This window comes from Mauremys mutica, chromosome 9 (assembly GCF_020497125.1).
Source record: "Mauremys mutica isolate MM-2020 ecotype Southern chromosome 9, ASM2049712v1, whole genome shotgun sequence".
NCBI classification, from domain to species: domain Eukaryota; kingdom Metazoa; phylum Chordata; order Testudines; family Geoemydidae; genus Mauremys; species Mauremys mutica.
In genome coordinates, this window is record NC_059080.1 from 99357811 (window position 1) to 99374465 (window position 16655).

General features: G+C 48.1%; 1 protein-coding gene across 3 annotated transcripts in view; it reads right to left on the reverse strand.

Moving 5' to 3' along the window:
• ARMC9 (armadillo repeat containing 9) overlaps positions 1-15210 on the reverse strand; it is a 101781-nt gene extending 86571 nt beyond the window's left edge. For all 3 annotated transcript variants that reach the window (XM_045031197.1, XM_045031196.1, XM_045031198.1), the window contains exons 1-5: positions 15126-15210; positions 12734-12821; positions 11184-11309; positions 8251-8421; positions 4225-4380 (exon numbers count right to left, since the gene is read on the reverse strand). In XM_045031197.1, coding sequence (XP_044887132.1) covers positions 4225-4380; positions 8251-8421; positions 11184-11309; positions 12734-12787 — 507 coding nt within the window. In that variant the 5' untranslated portion in view covers positions 12788-12821; positions 15126-15210. The remainder of the gene's footprint in view (positions 1-4224; positions 4381-8250; positions 8422-11183; positions 11310-12733; positions 12822-15125) is intronic.
• Positions 15211-16655: the final 1445 nt, after the last annotated feature.

The window sequence follows — 16655 nt, forward strand, 5'->3', positions numbered from 1 at the left end:
TACAGATCCCTGGGGGACACCACTATTTACCTCTCTCCATTCTGAAAACTGACCATTTTTTCCTACCCTTTGTTTCCTATCTTTTAACCAGTTACCAATCCATGAGAGAACCTTCCCTCTTATCCCATGACTGCTTATTTTGCTTAAGAGCCTTTGGTGAGGGACCCTGTCAAAGGCTTTCTGAAAATCTAAATACACTATATCCACTGGATCTCCCTTATCCACATGCTTGTTGACCCCCTCAAAGAATTCTAGTAGATTGGTGAGGCATGATTTCCCTTTACAAAAACCATGTTGACACTTCCACAACAAATTATGTTAATCTATGTGTCTGACAATTTTGTTTTTTACAATAGTATCAACCAATTTGCCCGGTACTGAAGTGAGGCTTACTGGCCTGTAGTTGTCAGGGTCACCTCTGGAGCCCTTTTTCAAAATTGGCGTCACATTAGCTATCCTCCAGTCATTTGATACAGAAGCTGATTTAAATGGTAGGTTACAGACTACAGTTAGTAGTCCTGCAATTTCACATTTGAGTTCCTTCAGAACTCTTGGGTGAATACCATCAGGTCCTGGAGACTTATTACTGTTTGGTTTATCAATTTGTTCCAAAACCTCCTCTAATGATACCTCAATTTGGGACATTTCATTTACAATATTTTATTATTTATTATTTAGTCATATATAATATACCCCAAAACAGGCATACTGAATGTGCATGGAACACAAAGCATTAAGTTGCACAAATGCAAAAAATCAGGCAAAAAAATTAAAGGCGAATAAGAAAAGTTCATTTATTTGTAATGGAACATAATAATGAACCATTGCTAATTCTTCAGGTTTAATGAACGAAGCTATAGAAATCATTGTATTCATTTTTTATAGCTGACTGAATCCGGAATTTAAGTTTATGTTTTGTCATTAGACTATCAAGGGTCATGGCCTTACATCAGTAAATCAGAATACAACAATTCTATAAGAGGTTTGGATTCCAAGAACTTGTAAGAAAACTGGACTAATCCATGAATCATCTGCTGTTTGGAATGCAGTTTTCTTTCTAACTATCTGACAGATAAATCTTCCCCTAAGCACCAGAAAACACAGTGAATCAGAAAAAAAAGACAGCCTTTGTCTCTTAAAAATTCCATACAACTACTCATTTCCTCAGTCATCACCCTCCATCCAGTCTGGTTTCTGCTTGCTGAAAAGGTACCTAACAGGTGAACAGTTGATATTTTTCAACAAGCAGTAACAACTTCCTGAGATTTGCTGATGTGTGTGTTCAGAGCTGCTCTTACATCTCAAGTTTCCCTATGTTTCACCAGGTTGGAAAGGATACAAGATTCACATTTGCCAGGTTTGCGAGTCTGAACTCAAGACAATGATGCACCATTGAACACTATATTACCAGGTATACTATATGTGCTTACATCCCTCTCTGCCCATCACATTTTCCATATATCTCACACCAGAGGCAACATGCAGGGGTGCATGCTGGGTCACATACCCCCCTCAGATTGCTGTGAGCACCAAGCTGCCCTTGCAGGGCTCAGAGTGAACTGACCCCATGGCCCCACAAGGAGTCCATGGCCGGGCGCTGTGTGAAATGCCACGGAGGCCTGACGCGCCCCCTTCAGCTCCTGGCCCTTAACCGCAGCTCAGCAGGCCTCTCCGAAGCTTGCTCTGCTCAGCCTCCTGCAGGGAGGAGGGCTCTGTCCCTCTCACACTACGCCCCACTAGTTTCCAGCTTGCTTGGCTCCTCTCTCCGGCAGCCAGGCCCAGGTGGGAAGCGGAGGAAGCAGGACAGAGCCATTTCTGCCAGGTGAGGGTGGCCACTCCAGGTCACTGCTTCTGTGCAACACGTGAGAACCCAGCTAGGGAAGCAGTGTCAGGGGTCCACACGGCAGGTAACCCTAGCAGGGCAGGACAAAAACGGCAGCCCCGGACCAAGCATGGGAGGGGACTGAAGGGTGGTCACTGGGGAAAGCGCCAGGACCAGGTTCCCTGTGCTCAGCCCGAGTATGGGCATGGCTCACGCTCCTCTCCCTGTGGAGGTGTCTGTGAGGGTGTGGAAGCTCCGGCGAAAAACTTTGTTGCTGTGAGTTCCCCACCCAGGGCCCGGGTGGGGAGTGCTGTGAGTTCCCCACCCAGGGCTCCCCACTCATGCGGCCCCAGACCCCAAAAGCCAGCGTAATTGGCTGCCCTGGCCCAAGGAAGTGAGGCTGGAAGGTTCCTGCACCCAGAGGCAACGCACTGGGCGTTCACATGCTCCCCCCCCAACCTTTAAATTGTGTCCCCCAGCTCTTAACACTTACATGTTGCCTCTGCAAGCACTTTAGACAATACATTTAGTCCTTTTCAAGAACAATAGGATTCTGTTTTAAAAATATCTGGTCTCTATCATTAACAAGACTGCTTAGTAGGTTAGTGACTCCTTCTTGTTCTTGTTTGTTTTAACTTTGGAATTGAGCAACTGACTGGTTTTCAAGGAGGCATGTGAATTGTATGATTCCACAGAAGCTGTGAGTGACTAAGGATTAATATCTTGGACAGTGAGATCCTGGAGATAAATGAAAGGTTTCTCATAGAATAGCATGTAATTCAGAAAGTAATCGGATCCCACCTCTAAAACCAACCAGCCCTTGGCCATTTCTCATTATTTGCAGCAAGTCCTAAAGGAAACAGCAGAATGTGCCTTTTTTGGTTTCAATTTGACTTACCAGCAGATAGCGAGTTGCCAAATGCATGCAGTCTGCCCAAGGGTCAAGCCAGCACCACTAGCGTCATCTAGACATCCTTTCCTAACCATCAGGCTGGGCAGGTACCTAGAAGTGGGTTTACATATAGGCCGTTCTTTCCCCCACTATTAAGTCAATGAGGTAATTGCTGTAAAACCTCCAAACTAAAAGAGACGATGAAAGATCAAATCTACCTATGACGTTTAACCCTAATGCCATTCTTTTCCTCTTCCCACCTTGCCTCTGCAGTGACAGAAGATGTAAATTCTGAAACAGCCATACAAGGGCAAAGGCCAGACACGTCTAGCTGACAAACCATTCTCAAACAATATGGGTATGACAAAAGTTGTTAAACACAGCTATAGAGTCTCAATAATTCTTTGGAAAGGAAGTTCTATGTGATGCTGCTGCAGAAGTCATAAGAAATGTTGGCTGGATATGTTGGGGGACAGTTGCATTCTCATCAGATACTGGGGGGAGGACTACTTATGAAATAGAATTTTCCCTCTTCTCCCCATTAACTAAGGAGGCTTGGGTTCGTTTCTCAACATGTATTTCCAACAGGCTCCTTACACATAGGCCATGTCTACACTACTGCTTATGTTGCTCAGGGGTCTGAAAAACACCCCCCAGGCGACGTAAGTTTTGCCAGCGTAAGTGGTAGTGTGCACAGCGCTATGTTGGCACTGCTCGTTGAGGTGGTTTTAGGATGTCGACAGGAGAGTTCTCTCCCATCGGCATAGAGAGGCTACACAAGTGGTCTTACAGCAGCACAGCTGTATTGGTATCGGTGTGTCACTGTGAGCTCACGAGTATAGACATGGCTTAGTTATCAGGCTTTTCACTGAGCTTTGGGACCCAGCAACAGTGGGTTTTGTTGGGCAACAACCCAAAAGTAGTATGAAACACAGATCAGTGTTGCCACATTGTTTCCAGGGCCGTCTTCAGGTTTTCTGCCGCCCCAAGAGGCAAAAAACAAAAACAACAACAAACAAAAAACAACCCGGCAGCGCGATCGCACCACTCCACTCTTCGGCGGCAATTCAGCAGTGGGTCCTTTGCTCCAAGAGGGACTGAGGGACCCGCCGCTGAATTGCTGCCAAAGACCTGGACGTGCTGCTCCAATAGCAGCCGGAGTGCCTCCCCTTGGTATTGGCCGCCCCAAGCACCTGCTTCTTTAGCTGGTGCCTGGAGCCGGCCCTGATTGTTCCCCACAGGTATCTGCATTTCAGAGTCAAGTGGGACAGCGATCCTATTTATGAACACACCACCTGTAAAACACTTTGGGATCATTCAGTACACAAGCCTATGTAAGTGACTGTAAAACGTTACTATGTTCCTAACAGCGCTTACACTGCATCTCACCACAAATATCCTTTTTATGATTTACAATTTCTGCAGAAGGAAAAAATAAAAAGCATTATCAAACTAAACAGTACTCGGCATCCATCAACAACAAAAAAAACTGTGCAAAACAAATATTTACCTGAAAGAGTTCTTTAAAGGATGGGTGGACCATGGGGTTGGGAACAAAAGGCAAAGCATAGAAGGGGAGGAATTCTGTGGTCTGGCTCAGTGCAGCCCCTTTAGTCTCCAGGTATGTTTTAAAGTGAGAAATCCTTTCATCAAAGTCAGCTTTGTCCTAGGAAACAAAGAAAGAGGCATCGTTATTTAGAAGACAACTTCTGTGAGTGTTTAAGGGACTGGCAGCTGCAAGTGGAGACTTAAATTCAACATCAAGCACGAATTCTCCGTCCCGCAGTACCTGCTGACCAAGTACAGCTAAGTGCTTCTCAGTGGCCAGCCCAGGAAACAGCCCTCATTCTAGCTAGTCAGAGAGCATTTCATGGTTTCCAAAAGGAAAACGCAGAAGGGTTCTTCCATGTTAGGACCACGGAGCCAAGAGAAATAAGGAAGGGCCACTTGCTTCATAAGCAAAACAGTCTTGAGCACTTGGAGCATATTTCTGCAGGTCAAGTACCATATCCGCATTCAGCAAGTGGAGAGGAAGTCACTACTTGATTTTAAACATGTTAAATAAGCCATCTCTCGTATCTCTGGCAAGCATCTTCATTAATGATCTGGTGGATGGAGTGGATGCACCCTCAGCAAGTTTGCAGATGACACTAAACTGGGAAGATAATAATAATTGGAGATATACCAATCTCCTAGAACTGGAAGGGACCTTGAAAGGTCATCGAGTCCAGCCCCCTGCCTTCACTAGCAGGACCAATTTTTGCCCCAGATCCCTAAGTGGCCCCCTCAAGGATTGAACTCACAACCCTGGGTTTAGCAGGCCAATGCTCAAACCACTGAGCTATCCCTCCCCCCGGAAGAGTGGTAGATACGCTGGAGGGTAGGGATAGGGTACAGAGGGATGTAGACAAATTAGAGGATTGGGCCAAAAGAAATCTGATAAGGTTCAACAAAGACAAGTGCAGAGTCCTGCACTTAGGAAGGAAGAATCCCATGCAGTGCTACAGACTAGGGACCGACTGGCTAGGCAGCAGTTTTGCAGAAAAGGACCTGGGGTTACAGTGGACGAGAAGCTGGATATGAGTCAGCAGTGTGCCCTTGTTGCCAAGAAGGCTAACGGCATTTTGGGCTGGTTAAGTAGGAGCATTGCCAGCAGATCTAGGGAATGTGATCATTCCCCTCTATTTGGCATTGGTGAGGCCTCATCTGGAGTACTGTGTCCAGTTTTGGGCCCTACACTACAAGAAAGATGTGCCCACCAGCCAACATGAATTAGAAAAATTGGAAAGAGTCCAGCAGAGGGCAACAAAAATTATTAGGGGGCTGGAACACATGACTTATGAGGAGAGGCTGAGGGAACTGGGATTGTTTAGTCTGCAGAAGACAAGAATGAGGGGGGATTTGATAGCTGCTTTCAACTACCTGAAAGGGGGTTCCAAAGAGGATGGAGCTCGACTGTTCCCAGTGGTGGCAGATGACAGAACAAGGAGTAATGGTCTCAAGCTGCAGTGGGGGAGGTTTAGGTTGGATATTAGGAACAACTTTTTCACTAGAGGGTGGTGTAGCACTGGAATGGGTTACCTAGAGAGGTGGTGGAATCTCCTTTCTTAGAGGTTTTTAAGGTCAGGCTTGACAAAGCCCTGGCTGGGATGATTTAGTTGGGGATTGGACCTGCTTTGAGCAGGGGGTTGGACTAGATGACCTCCTGAGGTCCCTTCCAACCCTGATACTCTATTATTCTATAATACATGGTATATTAAAAGCCTTTTTGTTGGCAGTCATAATAAAGCAGAGAGGAAACAAGAGAGAATGCAAAGGCTCACACGGTGGGACATTTATTCTAGCAGATACCAATTCTCACCTATTAAACACTGTGGACAGTTTTGCTGACACTAGGTGGCCCATTTAAACTGACTTTTCACAACTTGATGTGCTACTTTTCTATTGTGTAGTTACTGTACATTCCCCTGAAGCTATTCCCGTTATAAAGTATCATTACTAGGGCCCAGAATAAATTAATTCTATTACATTATGGTGAGGTACTACATAGTTAAGATTACAATCATGTTTATTATACAAATCTAGTTTTCGGACCACACTCTAAAACCTGCAGAAAAGGTCATCTGAGCCCAAAATAACAGAAATGGTAGATGAGGCTAAAAAAATAGTTTTTTCACCAAAAAAATTGAGGTGTCAATCAATCTTGAAATATGGAAGTTTGAAATAATGAGGTATTTTTCCTGTTTGGTAGATTCTGCTCATTAATTTGATATTAATTAATAAGATTTTAATTAATATCTTATTTGCCTTGTAGGTTACTGAATGTTCACTGGAATAAAATAAACTCCCATGAATTCAAGGGCAAGATTTTAAAGGCAGACCTCCATTTGAATTTTTCTGGAACTTGACAGCACTCAACACCTTATAGGATCAGGTTCAGGTGAAAAATTTCACCTCCAAACTTCACTAGCTCAAGCGTCTGCTTTCAAGACAAACTCAAATATAGGCTGCTGTTGAAGGAATGGATTTGCCTGGGGATAACTACAGACCAATCCATCATAATCCATTTTGTTTTGCCAAACACCAAGATTGGAGCAGATGCACAAAAAAATTAAAATACAGTTGAACCCTGTTATGTCGCCGGCCTAGGGGTTTGCCAAAAATAGTCCAGATAACCGATGATCGAGATAAACCCCTATCCACCCCCCCACCCCTGAACTCCCCTGCCCTCTCTCCAACACCCCCTCCCTGCCCCCTTACCGCGGTGCCTGCACGTGGCTGGATCCGGCGAAGCGGGACAGGGACCCGGAGCCGGGCAGCCAAAGAAGCGGGACCCGGTAAGCGGGCCGGGCGGCAGGCGAAGCGGGACCGGGTAAGCGGGCCGGGCGGCAGGCGAAGCGGGGACCGGGTAAGCGGGGCCGGCCGGGCGGGCGGGGCCAGGCAGGGACCGGGTATGCGGGGCCGGGCGGCGGGGACGGGCACGGACCGGGTCTGCGGGGCCGGGCGGGCGGCGGGGATGGGCAGGGACCGGGTATGCGGGCCGGGCGGCGGGGACGGGCAGGGACCGGGTATGCGGGGCCGGGCGGCGGGCGGGGCCGGCGGGCGGCGAAGCGGAGCCGGGCGGACGGGCGGCGGCGAAGCGGAGCCGGGTGGGCGGGCGGCAGGCAAAGCGGGGACCAGATATGCGGGGCCGGGCGGGCGGGCGGGGACGGGCAGGGACCGGGTATGCCGGCGCGGGCGCGCGGCGAAGCGGAGCCGGGCGGACGGGCAGGCGGCGGCGAAGCGGAGCCAGGTGGGCGGGCGGCAGGCGAAGCGGCGGGCCGGCGGCGGGGACGGGCAGGGACCGGGTATACCGGGGCGGGCGGGCGGTGAAGCGGAGCGGCGGACGGGCGGCGGCGGCGAAGCGGAGCCGGGTGGCGGGCGGCAGGCGAAGCGGGGACCAGGTATGCGGGGCCGGGCGGGCGGGCGGGGACGGGCAGGGACCGGGTATGCCGGGCCGGGCTGGCGGCGACGCGGAGCTGCGCGGAAGGGCGGGCGGCGAAGCGTGTGACGGCGAGGCGGAGCCGGGTGGGCGGGCGGCAGGCAAAGCGGGGACCAGGTATGCGGGGACGGGCGGGGACGGGCAGGGACCGGGTATGCGGGGCCGGGCGGCTGGGGACACGGTGGGTCGGGGACGCGGGGAGCCGGGCGGCTGGGGACGCGGGGAGCGGGCGGCTGGGGAACCGCGCGGCTGGAGAGCCGGGGAGCGGGCGGCTGGGGAACCGCGCGGCTGGAGAGCCGGGGAGCGGGCGGCTGGGGAACCGCGCGGCTGGAGAGCCGGGGAGCGGGCGGCTGGGGACACGGTGGGTCAGGGACGCGGGGAGCCGGGCTCGAGATATTAGGGTTCGGGGAATCGACATAAGGGATGAGAAACCATAAGACAAAGAGGGAGTTTGGCGGTTCCACTTGTAAAACGTCGACTTAATAGGGTTGGCAAGTTAACCGAGGTCGAGATAAATGGGTTCGACTGTAAGTCCAAACTGAAAAGCAAACCTACCGGCTTGCCCACAGAGTGCTTCAAGAGGTAGATGGCGAAGTGGATGTGAAGATAGAACTCCAGCTTCTGGGCAAGAGGGTCATTGTCTCGGAGTGAAGAGGAAATATGCTCCTCCCAAAGTTCAAAGAAAACTTTCTGATCTCCATCTTCAAATGCTGCAAGCAGATCCTTCTGCAAAGGAGAAGAGAGTTCATTCAACCCCACATATAGATGGGCAACATTTACAAAAGTACCTGACTTTAGGGCTTAAATTCCATTTTCAAAAGTACTTAAATCTCTTAGCTGTTTTTGAAAATTTTACCCAAAGCCTCTCCCAATTCACCAGTTACAGACTAATTACACTAACCATATTTCAACCTATACCAACATTTGGATATTATAGCTCCACATGCAGCTTCTTCTCCTAACTCTCCATACTACCCGGCAGTTATTACTGCTCTTCCCTGCCCACCAGCCAACATGAATTAGAACCAATTAGAGTGCTAACACCGCACTAAGAGATCACGAAGGAATCAATGCCTGCATGGCACACACAAAACTCACTTCAACGGGCCTCTGATCTTGTGACTTCAGCCAATGCAAGTGTGTCTGCATCTTATTAAACTTATCCCCCTCCTCAGATATGGCTCTTTTCATTAATTTTCCTTTTTGGTAGCTTCTCCTTCAGAGGTTTGTTTTTCTTAAGATTAGCCTCTCTCATCACTTCTATAGAAGTGAGCCACAAATGTACATGTCCCTGGACTGTCTCTCTGATTCTCCTTTTTCCCCTGCTATCTTCATGTCTTCACTATCAGCTCCTGGCTGTTTGGTAACTACCAACTACGAAATATTTCTAAATACTAGAGTCCTCTGTTTTTCATGTACACTCACCTTACCTTAGACCCCCTACCTTACTACAGTTAGAAACCTTGGGACACAGGCACCAATTTTCCTTGGTGCCGGTGGGTGCTCACCCCCGGCCGCGCCCCCTCCCTGCCCCTATTGGACCCCTCCCCAAATCCCTGCCCCGGCCCCACCTCTTCCCCAAGCGTGCCGCGTTCCTCCTCCTCCCCACACCTGTTTCGCAGCACAAGCGCTGAGAGGGACAGGGGGAGAAGCAGGACTCAGCAGCACGCTCAGGGGAGGAGGCAGAACAGAGGCGGAGGTGAGCTAGGGCCAGGGCGGGGAGCTGCGGGTGGGTGCAGAGCACCCACCAATTTTTCCCTGAGGGTGCTCCATCCCTGAAGCACCCACAGAGTCAGCGTCTATGCCTTGGGAGTCATCCTAGATTCCAGAGTTACCTATATCTCTCTGCTCTCCCTGATGAATACATTTGTCTATCCCCACCTCTAGAACACAGCTAGAATTCACCCTTACCATCTCCCAGCCTCTGAAAAATAATCTACATTCATGGTTAGATTACTCCTCATCACAATTAATTCAATATTTACCAAACTTCAGAGGGTTCAGAATACTCCAAGCCTCTCTCTTGTTCTAGAAAACTCAGTCATAACAACCTCTTTCCTCCATCATCTTCACTGGCTTCCTTCCTGGTTTTCAAAATTATTCGTTAACTTACTTCATTCAATCTCTTGGCCTTCACCTTATCCTACACCCCCAATCACTCACTCTGCTTTTTCTTCATCTCCTTTCCACAACCCTCCCCAGTTGAGAGGCCTTGACATTATTTCTGTTGCCCTACCTCGCTAAAAATAAAATAAAAAATCACACCTTAAAATCTCTCTGTAAAATGGATATGAAACTCATCCAAACTTTCACTCACTCCTCATCATTTAGCCTTCCCCTTTCCTCCTCTAACTATGATTAGTGAGCAAGAAAATAATACGGGGGGTACAGGAAGAAACAGTCGATCCAGACTTATCAGTTTATCCATGTCTTCATAATAATAAGGTAGAGTCCCAGGAGCAGAAGGAGGACATAATTCCTGGGTATATTTTAATAAGTTAACAAGATGTATGTATTTATTTTGTTTTGTAAAGTGTGCCTATCCCATATTCTAGAGCACATTTACATATAACATTATACAGAAACATTCAGAACATTTCAAAATGTTCATGATAACATCCTCCTAACCAATCAGAAATAACAACTTTGCGAGAACCCACTCCTACCCTCCTCAACAACTTGGGACATAACATGACCATCAAGGCCTGCAGCCAGACCATAGTGTCTAGTGATTTTGGGTGCCTCAACTTTGGGCATCCTATTTGACTCATCTTAAAGAAGCCTGGTTTATGAAGGTGGGAGTTCAGTAGTGGAACAGGGCAAAAAGCAGATGTTTTGATTCACTGGCAATTCCGAAAATACAGGAAAGCCGTTCAGTTTTGGTCAAACCAAAAGTAAACATTTTCTAAATATCGATACAAATTGTTTTGAGTCACACAAAACATTTACACAAAACTGAAATGTTTTAATTTCGGCCATTAAAAAATATTAAAGAGAATTTTGAAACTAAAAGTCATTTTGAACTGAAAAAAATCTAAACATTTTGATTTTTTCAGAATTTTTTTTTTTTTAAATACCAAAATAATTTGACGAAATTGACTGGAATTCGTGAAACGTTTAGGTGTTGCTGACTTGTCATTATTTGCTGAACAAAAGTTTTGTATGAAAAGTTTCGTCCAGCTCTACTCAGCACCTTCTGAAAATCAGACCCTTCCAATGAGCGTCAATCTGGAAACCCAAAAACTGAGCCATCCAAATTCATGAGTCACATTTGAAAATTTAGACCTTGGGTTCTGTAGGACTGTGGTTACTGAGGGGGTGAATTTGAGTTGAGGTCCTTTCACTGAAAATACCCTACTATCAGCCTACTCCTGTTTAAACCAAAAGTTAGCGTAAGCATTTCAGATTATTTCAACTGATGTAATAGTACAGTGGCTCTACCTGTTCTGATCATTAGCTAGTCAAACCAAATATAAAAGATTTGTTACCTGGATAATCAAAGCTTTTGAATCTCTCAAGGAACCACCTGCTGTTTTAGGTAATGGCTTCCCTTTTATTTTACATTCCTTTGTAAATGTTTTCACTGTGTCTTCAAACTCTGCGAAGTCTAAATACTAAAGACACAAGAACACACATAAATAACAAACTCTAAGCTTTTTAATGTTTAAAACAGTGACCAATGAATAGGCAAACTTATTTAAAGGTTTGCTACAAAGCTTTACTATAGTCAGTTGATTTTTTTAAATCAAGAAAAGCAACTAATATCCAGTAATGCAACTTTTTTTTAAAACTTGATTGAACAGATAGTCACATAACTTTCTTGTAATTAACACTTTCTGAAAGTAGCATCATCTACAGGTAATGGGATTTCTACCATCAGGAGAGTCAGACAAATGCTGTGGCTGAATTTAAAAAGATCTGATAATTTTACCATCACTTAACTTATCTTAAGCAAACCACATTCTTCAGGGCAAGCTGCAAAGGTCGAGAAAGATTTCTCCCTCCTCCATCCAAAATGTACAAAACTAGTCACATTACAGGGTTTGGGGGAGGTTTGCCTGCCTCTGAAGTATCAGCAATGCTAGAGGCAGGACACAAACTTGGGTGGACCAACAATCTGGTCTGTCCAACTACGGCAAATCCTGTGTTTGGCTTTACCATTTCATGAGAAATTCATGAAGTACAAATATAGACTAAAAACTGATGGTATGAAAGTGCAAAAAGAGAGAAACCAAATCACAAAAGCAGAGCCTCTGTCACCAGAGTAAGGAGAAAAGATATGTCAATTATGTGATGAAGCAAGCTGTATGTACTGTTTGTGGCACAGCGCTAAACAGGTGACTGTATCACAGCAAAGCCTTAACTTAAAACTAATTTAAAGAAGAAAATTCTTATCTGTGTTATTGATACTGAGATGATTAAATTTGAAATAATGTATGTTGATGTTTCACCATTCAGGCTGTTTTCTTGTTTGTTACATTTTGGATATACCCCAATCCTGTAAAGAGTCACACAAGTTATTCAACTTCATACACTACAAATAGTCCCACTGAAGGCAATGGCACTAATCACAGTGCATAATGTTAAGTATATATTTTAACTCTTTGTAGGATCAGAGCCCTAGGTTAGGCAATAACAGGGGACTGGTACATTTCACTTTCTAATTCTCAGGTACTTGTATATTTGGTCTGTGAGTCTAACATCACAGCGAAAAGCATTAAACAAATGCTTTTTACTGTTTATTTTAAAATTTTCATTAACACAATTCTATTTACATTATGTTTTGCAAAGCTTTTTTAAAATAAGACCTTTTGGGTCCAAAGTTAGTTGATAGTGTTCCTTTAACTAAGGTCCTGATTTTGCAATGAGCTCCATGCAGGCAGTGCCCCATCAGTGGGACTCCATGCAGCCACAAGCATCTGCCCACATAAAGTAATGGCAAGATCAATGCCTAACAGTTATAAATTTGCCCCTTCTCCCATTCCTAAGTGCAGGCACCAGATGATTTCCTCTTTTCTATTCCATAGTAAACATCTACCTCTTTCACCAGTCCAAGTAACTCGGCTTCATAAGCGAGGACGTCTCCCATCATTAAAGGTTACTGCTGAGTCTCACTGAAGAAAGACCTACAAAGTCATCAAAACACAAAGAATTATTAGCACCACTGTTATCTATCATTCACACATTATCTTTCAGAGTGTTTCTCAAACAGCGGGTCCCGTCTCAGTGGGTCGCCATAAGGTTCTAGATTGGTTGGCAGGCCCAATGCAGAGGGGAGGCCCCAGGAAATGGGGTTTGGGGAGAGAGCGCTCACTCCCCCACCAATCATCAGGAAGCAGAGGCTCCTGTCTCCTGGGGCCTGGCCTGTCTCCCCACTCCAGGCATTGAGACCTGGTACACAGGGTTGCAGCGCCACTGATTTGGCTCAGCCAAACCTGAATGTCGCTGAGACCCTGTGTGCCAGGTCCCAAAGCCAGGAGCAAGGAGCTGAGCCCAGACTCATGGGACAGGAACTGCCACCATGGGCTGAGTGCAGGGTAGGCTTGCTCTCCAACCAACCAATCCACCAACCACCACCCTGCAGCCTCCCTTCTGGACCAGGCCATGATTAGGATTGTGGTAATGGGATGGAGGATGATGCTGTGGCAGGGGTGATGGAACAATTTTTATAGTGGGGGTTCTAAGAGCCACTGAACCAAACTATAAACCCTGTACATAATGGAAACCACTTCAAGCCAGGTGGTGTTGCAGTACCCCCCCATACCCCCTAGTTCCAGCATCTATGTGCTTTGGGTGGCCTGTCAGTGCTCCATCAGCAAGGCGAGGAGGAGGCAGCAAAGGGAAAGAAACAGGATGCTAGCCTATGATTTTTGCCCCCAGCACCCCCCCTGCCATAAATTTGGCCACTGGGTGGGTCACGTAAAAAGACAAAGTACAGTTGGTGGGTCACCTTAGTAAAAAGTTTGGGAACACTGGTCCAATCATATCTCCTGTAATGCTCCAAAAAGGAATTCTGTAAATATATCTTCTTGGTGCTCCATATTTCAGCCCCAATACTGCGAAGATCCAGCTAGCCAGTCTCCTTGGAGACCCGACCCATTGACTCAAACTCTAACAGGGAGTTTCGCAAGGGAGTTCTCCGGGTGAAGGAGGAGCAAATACAGGACCCTTGGGGTAAGTGGCTGTCTGTAGTGTGTATTTTTGTTCGGGGTTACTTGCTGTATGGATAGGATAGACAGGATACTGGGCTAGATGGACCTTTGGTCTGACCCAGTACGGCCATTCTTATGTTTTTATGTAAATGCAGAGTCTCACAAGTGCAGGGATATGCCTGGCGGGTGTCTTGCAGATTGGGGGCCTAAATCTTCATCAAGGACCTTCATATCAAATTAGATCAGTTTACAACAGCACAGCAAGTTCAACTGCATAACTGGAAACTAGCAGGTGCTAGTAAACCAACATCACCATTAATAAATGAGGGCATAAGAACCTAGGTGACAGTTCTGTCAATGGCACAATAGTGAGAATCTTTATTGGTTCCTGTTGTACAAGATGTAAATGTGTGTAGCTGGCTGGTAATGGAAAAGTAAAGCCAGATTTAATATTCTAGGCTGGCTTGGCTGGCTGTCACCTGCGGCCAGCTACACTGTGATGCCAGCCTTGCCTGCTTGGTGCTGATGCCCTACAGAGCAGAATATGAGCTAGACCAGTGGTTCTCAAACTTTTTTCCCTGGTGACCCCTTTCCCACAGCAAGCCTCTGAGTGCGACCCCCCTTTATAAATTAAAAACACTTTTTGATATATTTAACACCATTATAAATGCTGGAGGCAGAGCAGGGTTGGGGCGGAGGCTGACAGCTCGCCACCCCCCAATGTAATATAACCTTGCGACCCTTGAGGGGTCCCGCCCCCCAGTTTGAGAACCCCTGAGCTAGACCCACCGACCCCTCAACCTGGCCAACCCCTTTCCCGCAGGCATCGCTGCAGAGCTGGAGCCTGGGAAGAGACTGGGAGGGGGAGCGGGTGCAGATTAGAACCTGCAGCTCCGGCCCTGCCACTGAAGGGGATTTGTGCCCGGGGGGGGCGCCTCGTTTCTGCTGCACCCCCAGTCCGGGTAAGGGCTGGGCCTGAGCCTTCCCGGGGCGCCCCCATCGCAGCCACCCGCCCCAGGGCAGGGAGACCCTCAGCCCCAGGTTGGGGGGAGGGGGCGCTCGGGCCTCCCATTAATCCCGCCCAAGGCTGGAGGGGGGAGCCCCCTCCCCATTCCCCCACCAAGCGCGGGGGGGGGAGCCCGCACACGAGCCCCGCCCCCGGCGGGGAGTCCCCCCATCTCCAGGGTGGGTGAGGAGCGAGCCCCGCCCCCGCGGGGCGTCCCCCCATCCCTATAGGCGGGGAGGGCTCGCTACCGGGGGGGGGCCAGAGCCTCCTACCTGCTCCGCTTCGGGGCCGACCAGGCCGCTCCCCCCGCCCGCTGCGGCGTTGCCTGGCAACGGCAGCTTCCCCTCCCGTGCTGAGGCCGGGGTCACGTGATACCGCTCAGCCAATCCGGAGGTACGGGGCGTGGGCCGGGACCATGTGACAGAGCGGGGCGAGGACGGGAGGGGGCTGAGGGACGCAGGCTGGATGCCTGTAGGCGAGGGGGGAGGGGCGCCGCCTGTCACAGCGGGTGTACAGCGCCTAGCACGGCCGAGCCCGGGGGTTCAGTGGCACCCCGCGCGGCCCCCGCCTCAGAGCTCACTGACTGGCCAACTGGGGGGACAGCTGAGGAGAGGGAAAGAGACTGGCCCAAGGCTGCTCAGCGGGCCGGCGGGGAAGAGAATCTGGGTCTCACCCCCAGTTCAGTGCCCCCTCGGCGCTTTGAAAATCGAGCCGCGGGGAAACAGTCCCTTCACGCTACCCCACATAGTAAGCAAGAGTCCCCACTGTACAGAGGGGGAAACCGAGGCAGAGAGGGAGCAAAGGGCTTTGTGCAGGGTCACGTCTGAGACTGGAACCTGAAGTTCCCCTGACTCAGTCACATTCTCACCCCATCAAGAAAAGTGACATTTTTAGCTATTTTATTAATCTCTATCTTTTAATTTGGCAGCCTCACGAAGGGCTAGTCCACACTGGCAGCGCTTTAACGTGGCTTGTGTGGTCACGGCAGAGTAGGGTGACCAGACAGCAAATGTGAAAAATCAGGACGGGGGAGGGGGGTAATAGGAGCCTATATAAGAAAAAGACCCAAAAATCAGGACATCTGGTCACCCTAGGACAGAGCCCTAGGAGAGAGCTCTCCCAGTGCTCTAAACAACCCGCCTCCACAAGGGGCGTAGCTCCCAGTGCTGGTGCGCTCTCTACACTGATGCTTTATAGCGCTGAAACTTGCTGCGCTCAGGAGGGTGTTTTTTCACACCCCCGAGCAAGAAAGTTGCAGTGCTATAAATTGCCAGTGTAGACAAGCCCTTTTAAGTGTACACAGTCTAAAAAGGCGAGCCCTCTCATGACTGCAGACAGCCTTCACATTTGCTGCTCTCTAACATCTGAAGTCAGGAGAGCTGCAGGCTTGAATGACATCTTTGTGTTTGCTGCAGAGCTTTCTAATATTCTATACAGCATTGCTCTATGTGGAATTAATGCTTTGCATTAACTAGGAAGGCTCTGTGTTTTCAGTCAGAGGGGCTCTGTCATGTACATAGTTCTTTTTTTAATAAAAGTTATTTTCCCATGTTAACATGGTCTGCTACCACAAAAATTAATGTTGGGTTTTTTTTGCTGACCCTCTCGAATGAGACTGTTCCTTTAACTCTGTCTCTAACATTAAATGAAATTTAAGTTTGGGTTGGAATTAGTTTTTAAAAAAAAATCTATAATATCCCACATGCTTTTGGACCTTTTCTGCAAACTGCATAGACAGCGTTCTCTGTTTTCTAGTGCATATGTCTTGCAAATACAGCGTTTAATTACACAGACAGTTTATC